Source organism: Pelophylax lessonae, assembly GCF_965119305.1.
Source record: "Pelophylax lessonae genome assembly, chromosome: 6".
Classification (NCBI taxonomy): Eukaryota; Metazoa; Chordata; class Amphibia; order Anura; family Ranidae; genus Pelophylax; species Pelophylax lessonae.
Window position 1 is genome coordinate 71,466,156 of NC_138773.1, and position 12,179 is coordinate 71,478,334.

The window sequence follows — 12,179 nt, forward strand, 5'->3', positions numbered from 1 at the left end:
GAGGGCCCTGTAGCCTCAGAGGGGAATCAGGTTGGGAGATGTGCTCCAAAGACTCCATTAGTCACCAGGGGGACCCAACAAAAAAGTGTAAAACACTGCTAAGGGACAACCCCCACCGCTCTGGCAGCCCACCCGGTTGCCAGTCACAGAGCACCAATTGATCCTCAACAGAGAGAGAGAGGACCCCACCAGACTCACCACCCCACAGAAACCAGGCACTGCAGCAACCAGGAGAATCTGCACTGCACGAGTGGCGATCAGGAAATGAAAGGATCCAAGAGTCAGCACCGGGGGGGATGAGGGGCTCCCACCGCAGAAAACGCCACCCAGAAGGCTCCACAGACATGGTCACCGCTGTTTTCTATGGCAAACCTCCGCACAATGGCCGCCGGACTACACAAACATGGCCACAGTGCATTGCAGCACAAGGCTACAACAAAATGGCAGCCTCATAAGGCGGAATCCCTTGGCCTTAAGGACAGGCCCAGGCAGGGCGGGGGACCTGGCAGGAGCCCCCACCAGGTACAGCCCCTCCCCCACACAGCTGATCATCCACCCTCCATTGCCAGCATAGCACCCTGCCCCCACCCCAGGAGGTGGACCAGACCACCCACACAGCCCCAGCACAAGTGAAGGGTGGGTGGGTAGGATGGGGGGACAGATGAGGGGGGTGCATGATGGGAAGAAGGGGAACCTGGTGGTCGGATCGTCCCATGGAGGAGCCCACATCCACTCCAAAACCCTCCAAGGGGAGAGGGGGGAACAGCTACTCACCATACCAGGAACCAGACGGGCACCGATCCAGACAGAACCCCTCACCATCGAAATGGGGCTGTCGGCCAGGTGGAACACTGCAACTCAGGCCGAGACCCGGTCTTATGCGACCTCGCTTGGTATTTAACACACAGGCTATCCCCCGTCCGGTGGGGCTATGTTGCGGCAAACCTAGCACGGAGCTGAGGTCTGCACGCGCTCGCTGGCCAGACTGAGGGTACCAATGGATCTAGATTATCCAGCCAGTTGCCCAGTCTGGCAGCTGATTGTAGATCTCACTGGAAATATCACTGGAAATATCCAGGAGGAAAAAAAAAATCCATCTAAAGAAAAAATTGCTAGAACCAGAGATCCCAGCAAGGAACTAGATCCTTACTAGGCAGAAAAAACTGAGTACCTATAGCAGAGAGGGACTATACCCCCTGGGACTGCCCATAGGCATAGCCAGACTTTTTTTTCTGCCTAGTGTCCTACTCCTGTAGAGGGCAGTATAACCCAATGATTAAGAAGATCAAGAGCTGTGTGTCAATGAACGAAAGAGAAATGGAAGTGGAGAGAACCTAAAGCGAAGGAATCATGATGTACTGGGAAAGTCCATGATGGCTAGATGTACTAGGAACCATACTTGGGTTTGGCTTTGGAAATTGAGGCCTGAGAGTGGCTGGTCAATTGGATGGTCATTGCTTTAAGATAGGAAACTGCCTGAAACCACCAAGGAGGCAGTCCACTTTTTAAAATAGTCCTCATCAAATGTATACAAGACGGATAGCCGCTTGAGAAGGACAAACAATTTGTCAGGGTTCTTTCAGCCACCATAAAGGAAGACTGCAAATAGCAGGTACAACAGAAAAGTCTCAGCTGTCTTGGGAGCCCCAAAGAAGCCTCGATTGGGGACAGCACTGGTAGAAACTACAGGCTGACTCAAGTTTTAAAGTGATGTGTACTGCCTTCATGGTAGCTGAAATGGTTTCCTTTAATTTTGCAGTGATGGCAGAAGACATCAGAGAGGGTCTAGGCAGCTATGGGCTCAGAAGCTGTTGGCAGGCCAGACAAGGATCTTCCAGGGGAAGGTGTAGAAGCACATTATGATCTCTGCAATCAAGTTCCACAATTAAATGTGCTTTTTGGGCCATAAAGTCCTACATGTATGCAGTGAACCTCTCCTGGCATACAGCCGAGGTGGTGTACACACCAGACAAAGCTAGGGAAGTTTCCAAGTATGTCAGACTCCAGCAGAGGCAAACATTATAACCATCAGTGTCAGGGGGTACACTGCAGGCAGTAACGGGACCATTGGTAAAGTGTGCGGAACCCACCCAGTAATGCGGGGCTGTCCCCCATCTGTCTAGAACCAAACATATTACATAGCAAGGTGGAAGGTTTTCATTGTACAAAACTAGGCCTTAGACACCCACTAACCTCAGTAGGATTAGGGTCAGGTCGACAAAAGTGACCCAAGTCATTGTAGGCAGGCAGCAGAGATGAATCAAGAAATGATCAATGTAGACTTGCATTTAGGAGAAGCAGTAGGGAGGTGCTTTCTCAATGCTAAGTGACAGGAAGGAATGGAGCATGTACAAGATTCCACCCAGCAGATGTTAGCAAGCTCTTAGGCATTTACTCCTGTGGTAAAACTGGCAGGAATTTTAAATGGCTCCCAGTGGTCCTAGTAAAGAGGTAGCTCCCAGTGCTTGACCCGCACAGCAGGCAAAGTCGATCTGGATATAGAGACCAGTTCAGCAGTGATCAAGTAGCAAACGTGATTAAAGAAAAAATAGCGACTTATACAGGGCTGTTTGTCACTGTCCAATCTTCCTGGCAGTGACAGTATAGCCTGACTATTTGAATTCATGTGTCCCTCAATGAACAAGAAAGGAAACTGGATTAGGTATTTGGGTTTGGATACACTTTAAAGTTTTGAGGGTTTCTCATAACAAATATTTGATTTCCTGCAATGCTCACTTACCCACATAAGTGTAAAGGCTAAAGTACTCTTGTCTTCCACATGTAAACCTTTAATAATAGACTTCTCTTATTTGCTAATTTTTGGTCCAATATACCAGTGGTCCTCAACCCTGGCCTACAGGGCCCACTAACAGGCCAGATTTGCAAGATAACAAATACATCCCAGGTGATATAATTTGCTGATCAGTGATTGCAGTGCTCTAGTCTGCATCTCCCCAAGGTAATACTTAAAATCTGGCCTGTTAGTGGGCCCTGAGGACCGGAGTTGAGGACCACTGCAATATACCAATGAAATCCTGTCAGAAATCCAGTGAAGTCTAGTGCACTCTACCTTGCCCAGTTTAGCTCTGTGAGCTATATACTGCTCAACAAATACCCCCTATGGTATGGTGATAAGGAACGGAAGGTGTGTTCTGTGGTCCTAACACACTTTCTGTCCTAGGGTGACAATACTGCTGCACCACAGATACAGGACAGTAATATGGTATGCACGCAGTTTTTGCAAAGTAGCGGAATTCCACAAGTCCAACAAGGTGCCTGCCGCCTCCTAGACTTCTATTATTTACATCTGACAGGTTTAATCATGCTGGAACTGCCATGCTCGTCCCTCCCTTCCTGTTGCCCGGTCACAGAAGCCTTTGTATTATGTGTAAACAGTCACATATTAAAAGGCTTCTGTGAATGGGCAGCAGAGGGGGGGCATAGCTGCCATGTGTGTTTCCCTCCTCACAGCTGCAGTGTATCCTCCAGGAATGCAATAAACCTCTCAAATAAGTAACAGAGATAAGTCCCGAAGGTGACATGCACCCAACTGGACTTAATTCTTGGTGCGCCTTCACTTTTTGCAAAAATCGCTGAATTCCTGGAATTCAACTCTAATAATTGTCACCCTAGGACAGGAAGTGTGTCACTGGTAGGATCACTAGGTAAAAAAGCCTGAAAGAAAAGAAAATTTAGTCATCACATATAAGTACTGGCAAGCCGCATTGTATCAATTTTCACTTTAAAGAAACTAAATGAAACACCCATAATGGCTCCCATTGATATTAAACATTTTTTCTTATTTACATTAGTATACTTTTTTTTTTTTTTTTTTCATTGTCATCTTCATCACTATTAGCAAGATTTACCAACACTTCCTTTCAAGACCAGGAGAGAGGGGAAATCTTTTCACCAAGATCACATTTTAAGTAGAGTGGAGAAGGGTCAGGACAATTGTGTGGTTGGGTTGCGGTCTTCTGCTGACAACTGTTCTCCCCATTTTTTTGTCCAGGTGTCCCAAAGGCAGGAAGTAAGAGAAAAGCTCCCCAATGTGGGCACAGTCAGAAGCAGAACCAAGCATAAGTTTTTAATTCCTACTCATTCCATCCCATACCAAAAAAGCCAGGATTTGCGATTGGTATCGATTTATCCAGAAATATATTACTCTATATCAAGTCTTCATAATAAAAAAAAAAAAAACAAGACAACAGATTTCTAAAAAACAAGTACAAACATTTTATTTTGTTTCTTTACAAAGGCCAATGCCTAGAAGGGTTTTTTAATGTCACTTTCTTAACAAAATATAAAATAGCTTTTTCTTTCCTCAATAAACACAAGAGCTGAAATGGTTTAAAAAAAAATAGACAGGAAGATCAATCATAGGTAAAAAGGGGGAGGAGTGCTGAGCATGGGCGGGGTACCCTTATTTCCTATGCTGAATAGAATCATGCTGTAAAAGATCAGTGGTATAGAGCTTAGCCATCACGGAGGGACCATTTTGTTGTACACAAAAAATCTACCTAGTTGAAGACCCAATTGTGGCAAGAGACATGAAGAAATATATTAGTTGGATTACAGAGTACTATAGACTATTGCATGACTACAAATGCAAGCGAGTGTGTGAGAACAGAAAAATATTGAATGATAAAAAAAAAAAAAAAAAAAAAAAAAAACTTAGTTCAAGTGCTTTTTGAGCCTGAAGGAGCAGTCTGGGGTTCTATGCCGCAACATCGTTCCCATGTCGGCTCTAAGCCCCTGAACTTAACGATCACATGACCACTGATTTCTCAGTTCTCGGTCTACTTCGAGCAGAAATGGTCAGTCACCCCTCTCCACTCTGTTCCTTCAGCACTCACTGGAGCTCTGGGCAGAGGAGGGGGCAGATGCACCCAGCTTGGACTCTCAACCACATGCTGAGAGCCAAAGCCAGCTGTCAATCAGGGAGGCAGGTGGAACCCGACAATATTGTTGGGATCTCTCCAGAGCAGCTCTGTGATGTCACCTGACAGTGGGCAATAGCTTGCTATAAGCTGACTCTGGGTCACAGAAGAGTAAAAGTAAGTGCACTCCCATGACCCACAAAAGTATGGCTCAAAAAAAAGCTTTGGTCATACTTCTCTTTTAAAACGCCCCTATACTCTTCCATGTAAGGGAAAAATTAATTTGGTAATTTTAGTGAGACGCCATAAGTCGCAGCTGGGGAGGCTTCGCCCTTAGTGCAGCTGAAGACCAGAGAACTCCCAATGCATAAAACAAAGTTCACTTTTGACCATAAACTGATGGCCAGCAGGCTGAACAAAAAGAAAGCTAACAGAATCCTCCATCCACCCTAAACAGTGTGGATGGACGAATCTCCCGATGCGCCTGTTGAATTCCGTGCTGCTGCATATCAGAATACCCAAACAGTGCCTGCTTCAGATTGGAGGCAGGGGCTGTTCAGATGACAACTTCCTACTCGGCTTCTTCAATTTTTCAGGTAATGAATGTCAGAGGGAGTGGTGCAGACACGGCCACTGTTTGATCAAACTTTAGTCGGTTTATTAGGTACCAGGCAAAGTTTGCTCGGTGTGGCCAGCTTTAACCATGCCTTGCCATATGACAGTGCTCTGGCATTGGGACCCGTCTGTCCAAGCTCAAAACCCCGATGTTTATTTTTCTGTAGGTATCCACAGTGCAGGGGGAAAAAAAAAAAAAAAGTCTGGTACATTGTGGTGCCATTTATTTAGAATGGCACCTCAATGCATAAGTACAGTAGGTGCCAATGGACCCACATTGCCATGCACCACAGCATACATGCCGTGTGTGGTAGAACCATGCTTAAAAAAAACAAACAAAAAAAAACACAAAAATGAATGGGCTGCCTTAATACATCACAACTTAACATGAATGTGGTAACAACCCACAACAGAACGACAATACATGAAGGAAAACCTGAAGGTACGCGATCAGCTACCTTTTGGTCCCTGGCAAAAGTATTTCAAGCTCTAAAATGGACATTACCAAAGATATATTTTACACCTCAACCTCGAATAATGTCACCAAGTCATAACGGATTGGAACAGTGGACCTCACATAAAAATTTAAGAAAAAAAAAAAAAAGATGGTAGGTTTCCTAGAGGAACCAACTAGACACCAATACTTATCTAGTTCAGAATAAAAAAATGAAAATCAAGCATTTACTGGTTGCTTTGAGACATGCCTACACTTGATTTCTTTCCTGTAGTTCTACCAAACCCCTCACATATGTCCCAAGAGGTGTTCAACAAAATGGCTGCACACATATGTTTGTGTAACTTTTTGAAAAGCTTGCACCACTGAAAATCACAGCACGTTCCTCTGCAGGGAAAAACTAGGTAACAAAAAAAACATTTTTCCAACAAAATGACAGAACAAGTAGGGGAAACTGCAGCCTACCTAATAGTTAGCATTTTTACTGGCAGAATTATCACTGGCAAACAGAAAACGTAAAAATGACTTTAAGTGCTTATGGTTTTAGGGAAAATAAATGGTAAACCCTGGAGCAGTTCAGCACTGGTTCCATCTGGTTAAATGAGGGCCTGTTTCAACACAAGAAAGCTTTATATCTCAATAAAACTGCATGCAGCTTCCAATCTCATGGGCGCAAAAAAAGGAATACAAATCTTTCACAAGCATGGATGTAATTAGGCTGAAGAACAATGCGTTAAGTGCAGTAACCCATAGCAATCACTTGTTTTATGCTGATTTGATTGCTCAAACCTGACTAAAGTTCAAGTCAAATTGGTAACTATGGTTTACCGTATATCATTACCCTTTGCAGTGGCTTAATAAAAAGGGACAATCCAGCCAATTATGACATTTTCAGTTAAAGTGGAGAGTGGGGGAATGTGTCACCAACTTTTTATTACTCCTGGAGGCACCAGTGGTGCAAGCTCCCACCCTTATGTGTTAGCTGTTATGTTTTTGTTTTGAGTGTCCTCACTCCTTCTGATGCATTATTATTATGTTATACAGGCATACCCCACGTTTAAGTACAGAATGGGACCAGAGCATGTATGTAAAACGAAAATGTACTTAAAGTTAAGCAATACCTTTTTTCACTACTCAATGCATGTAAATACACTAGCTCTATAGGAAATCTTGGCCAGCTTGCCATTGCACTGCTCCCAAACCATAAGTGACTAGGACACCAAACTTGGGTAGCACGTTAAGGGGACCCAGGACTATGACATGGTAGATTACCAAGGCAAGTTGGCCAGCCACAAAATAGGATATGTTGTAGTGCTGGGTCCCCTATCGGTGCTCCTCAAGTTTGATGTCCCTGTCACTTATAGTTCCGGAGCAGTGCCATGTCAAGCTGACCAAGATTTCCCTTAGACAGGGAGTAGTGCCTTGACACGCTGACCAAGATTTTCCATAGACGCCAATGTTAAAAACCGTCAGCAGTGCCATGCCAATCTGACCAAGCTGTGTCCGTATGCACGAGTGTACGTAAAGTGAGTGTACATAAAATAAGGTATGCCTGTGCCCTGGATTTAGGATCAGGAAAGGAGAGCAGAACCCCTTGCAATAACTGCAGCAAGAGTGCTGACATGGTAACAGCGAGACCCCATTCATACCCGAGCGTTTTGTTGCTCGATTCCCAAAGCGCAACAGCTCTCAAGTTAAAGAATCCTATTATTCTCAGAGGGCCCATTCACACTTGCTGTGTCCTTTATTACATGAGGCTCGAAAAAGTACATGAGCTTCTTTTGGGCAGAATCACACATTAAGGCGCTAACAGGAGCGCCCGAAAGACATGCATTTATAAGTGTGTTCCAGGCACTCCTATTTAAAAGCTTATAGCAGTGATGGTGAACCCTGGCATCCCCAGATGTTTTGGAACTACATTTCCCATGATGCTCAACTACACTGCAGAGTGCGTGTGCATCATGAGAAATGTAATTCCAAAACATCTGGGGTGCCAAGGTTCGCCATCACTGCCCTATAGGTAGGGATGCACCGATCCGACTTTTTTGGTCCCGATCCCGATCTTTTGCTTTGTGAAATCGCCGATCCCGAGTCCGTTCTGGAAGTACTGTTTTGTGAGCTTATAACAAAATAATACTTCCGGATCGGTATCGGCAGATACCTTATAAAATTGTGCATTTAAGAGGTTAAACTTCCCTCCTCTGAACGAAAAGATGCATTGTGTTTACTTAACTGGGAGATTGACAGGCATTTGCAGGAGGCTCTTTTTTTTTTTCCTTTGACAGCTGTTCTCTGCTCCCTCACAGCTATGTAAAGAGCAAAACCGGATCGGCCCATGGATCTGTTAATTTTACCGATCCCCTGATCCAGCTATTATGGCCATATCGGCGCCGATATCCGATCCTAATATCGGATCGGTGCATCCCTACCTATAGGAACAAAAAATGCACAACTTTGCTCTTGTACTACAAATTTTACTAACAGATGCACACAAAAAAAGCAATTAAATCATCTAACTATGCTTACACCTAGTGTGAATGGGCCCTGGGATTTCACTGCCCCTGAGGGTGTAGTTTTAACGTTACCAAACATGGAAATACAATTTGGCTGAACTGACCCTTTAAATATATTTTTAAAAAGCCTGGAAAAGTAGCTTAGCACAAGATGGCTGCCAAGTCTGTTTTCCTGGCTCAATCTGGAACCAACATTTAGGACAAATAAAAAAAATAGACCCATAGTGCTCATACATAACACAAAGCTACCTATTGAGCTGAAAGGAGCAATTTACAAACTGGGCTAATCAATTCATCGTGTGAGATATATCCACTTTAAGAAGGTTTGATGTCTAAAATGGTAGAAATAAATTCACGTGTATTTTTTTTTTTTTTTTTGAAGAACAAGATTTAAGGTGTCAGCTGCTTCAGCTTTCAAACCCTATTTAGCTTCAACAGGGATTGCAATTTCATAGCAAGAACATTTTTGTTCCTATTGGTGAAGGGTAGACCTACTGTTATCAGTAGCAAACAATGAAGCCAGTCAAAGGCCGTCCTACCCAGTTAAACACCTTTAAAGGCAATCCTGTCTTCAAAACAATAGCTTTTCAGTTTGCTAGAACCTAGTGACAACACTGCATCCTGAGACATGGGAGACCTCGTACTGAGCTGACAGAAGAAACGCTGGTTCGGGCAAAGATTGATGTCTGCTCTGCTGTCCAAACGAGTTCAACCCTGAAGCAAAATAGCGACAACATTCATGTGCTCCACAATATTGCAACTAAGCATATCATGATATAAAATTATTAAACAAACAAGCCTAACTTGTTATACTGGCTGAGTCCTAATTTTTTTTTAACCCCTAGTAAACCAATTCTAGCTTCAAAGAAAATGCAAAAATCGGTCAGAAAATGAAGGCCACAGCAGCAAATACTAAAACAAAATATTTTTGATGAATGGATGTCGTAATCTTACATGTAGTGCTAAGACTTTGTGTGGGCTCATTTACAATGCAAAAAAAAAAAAAAAAAAAGGCTTAAAAATTTCTGTTCCCCACAGCGCCATCATGTGGTCTTAAAGAAGAAGGCCTGCACAATACTTTCAGGCAGTTAACAAGGGGAATATTTTAGGATAACGTTATTAACTCAAACCAACAAATAGTGTTTGTTATGCTATCTCCCTACTGCTGTCCCATTTTGATGACGTTGTTTCCTATAAAAGAAACAGATGTCAAATATAGGTCTGTTATACGCGTGCTAGCCCTCTATAAAATATACAGAAGTATAAAATGTTTCTATAAATTTAGAAATTGCAAAGTTACCTGTATGTATTACACTAATACATACAGTATAGATTTCTGTACTGTGTCCTTTCAACAGCGGCAAGGAGGGACACTTTATAAAAGCTTATATTAACCCCTTTTTTACCAGTGCAGGCCTTAATCCCTTCCACTAGGAAAGACTTAAAGAGAATCTTAATAGGAATAGAGGGACTGCTGCAAGCTTTGGGACTATGTTTAAGGACCCCCCACCACAAGGAACCTCCTCCTTTTCTTTATTAGACCAGGGCAATCCCTTAGTGCGCTAACCCTTTTGCCCTCAACCTTATTACAGTATCTTTGTGGTCAGCGGTAGACCACCCCTAAAAACCCTACAAGATTTGGGAAGGAGGCTGGATGAAGGCAACTCTTGGTAGGGCTCCCTCTAGTACCCCCCGCAGCCTCCCCCCCTCCAGTTTCCCCCAGTCTCTCCCCACATGTGGGTGGGGCAGTAGATGTCAGGGGTCCTCCATGGTGTCGTCCTTGCTTTGCTCTGCACCACTGTCTTCGCATTCTGTGTCTGAAGCGGTGTCTGAATCTTCACATGGGCGGGGGGCATTCACAATGACAGCCCTCCGTTGCTCTTCTTCCTGCAGCTGCTTCTCCTGCGTGCCCTCTATATGCTGTATGGCCTGGTGGAGACAGAAAGCAATACAGAAGTTAGTCTATCAGTTCAAAGAATAAATACTAAATCATGCCTGCATTTTAGTATTTATTTAGGCCCTTTTGCTCTTTTAACCATAGAGGCTCAGAATCACATGTGGGCATTACCTAGAGCAATGTGCATAAAGATATACACTACCTAAAAATGCCCATTGCTCCACACTGATCTCAACTTATTAAGGTCTTGTTCGCACAGGGCGTATCAATGTGTGGTCCAAGTGAAGGCTGTGTTTACCTGCACAGGGATGCACAAGGTGTTCCGTGCATCCACCCAGATTGATGTTAATTGGAATGCATCAGCAGCACAGGCAAGGTCACTGCTCCTAATCTGACATCCATGTGGGTGCATCTGCACAGATGTCAAATTGGGAGAAGTGGCCATGTCTGTGCAGCCGCTGCGATCCTAATTGAGATCAATGGGACTGCCTGCAGGCTTTGTAAGGCAACCTGCTAGCCCCTCCCATCAGCCATATTCTGCCTGAACGGCACAGTGAAGCACAGAGATGAAAAAAGTATAGAATAAATATGGGAAGGTTTTAATAAAAGATTTTCCTAGCATGTTGATGATTGGGGGGGGGGGGGGGGGGGGACCAGGGAAAACAAAAAATATAAGCAGGTTAGGCTTCAGCTTTAAGGAACCAACAATGGAAGCGGTTTAAGAGTCAGCCACTGACTATTTTTTTTTTTTTTAAGCCCAATGGCTACAAAATCCCAGGGCTTGTGTAGAATATTTGTATGCTTTGAGGGAAATAGGCATTTGCTTTTGAAGGAATTTTTTTTTTTTTTTGTATTTATTATTCTTTTTTTTCCCTTTTTAAGGAGAATTACAACACAAAGTATAATATATATACCCTCAATGCATAAACAAACAGAGAACAAGAAACCCAAATACCAAGCCCACGTCCTCTTCCCAGCACACAATGTGTACATATTCAAAAAATAAAATATTCATAATTTTCCAGGGTACCAATAGTGCCCACGGTAAGAAAGAAGAAAAAACCTTAACAGGGAAACAGTTTGTCCAGACAGCAAGGCTCTTACCCAATCTTCCTTTTCACTCTTCCCTCTTCCTTCCTCTCCAAACATCACTGCCTCCCCTTTTAATCTACATCTACATTGTGTCTTTTGAAGGAATTCTAAACTGGCAATAGAAAGCACATGGGCAAGTTACTCAGGTAAGCTCAAGCTTTGCCTTGATTAAGTTACCGTATTTATCGGCGTATAACACGCACTTTTTCCTCCTAAAAATGGAAGAAAAAGTAGCAGTGCGTGTTATACGCCGATATAACAAGAAGGGAGGACGCGCTTTAATCGGAAGTCCCGCCTCCTATGGTGACGTCAATCATAGGCGCCGGGACTTCCGATAACAGCGCGTCCTTCCTTCTCCTCGGCGCCGGCCGCCCCCTTCAACCTTTCGGCGCTGACTGCTTTCTGTCTGGACAAGTGATTTTTTATAGTGGCACTGGCGCTGGCGAGGCTGCAATAATGGGCGCTGGCGAGGCTGCATGTATGGGCACTGGCGAGGCTGCACGTATGGGCACTGGCGAGGCTGCACGTATGGGCACTGGCGAGGCTGCACGTATGGGCACTGGCGAGGCTGCACGTATGGGCACTGGCGAGGCTGCATGTATGGGCACTGGTGCTGGCGAGGCTGCATGTATGGGCACTGGTGCTGGCGAGGCTGCATGTATGGGCACTGGTGCTGGCGAGGCTGCATGTATGGGCACTGGTGCTGGCGAGGCTGCATGTATGGGCAC

The 12,179-nt window shown here is 44.3% G+C and overlaps 1 protein-coding gene across 2 annotated transcripts in view; it reads right to left on the bottom strand.

Annotated features, from left to right (window-relative positions):
* Positions 1-9,023: 9,023 nt before the first annotated feature.
* TFAP4 (transcription factor AP-4) overlaps positions 9,024-12,179 on the bottom strand; it is a 50,477-nt gene continuing 47,321 nt past the window's right edge. For both annotated transcript variants that reach the window (XM_082260557.1, XM_082260556.1), the window contains one exon: positions 9,024-10,391. In XM_082260557.1, the coding sequence (XP_082116683.1) occupies positions 10,218-10,391 (174 nt within the window). In that variant the 3' untranslated portion in view covers positions 9,024-10,217. The remainder of the gene's footprint in view (positions 10,392-12,179) is intronic.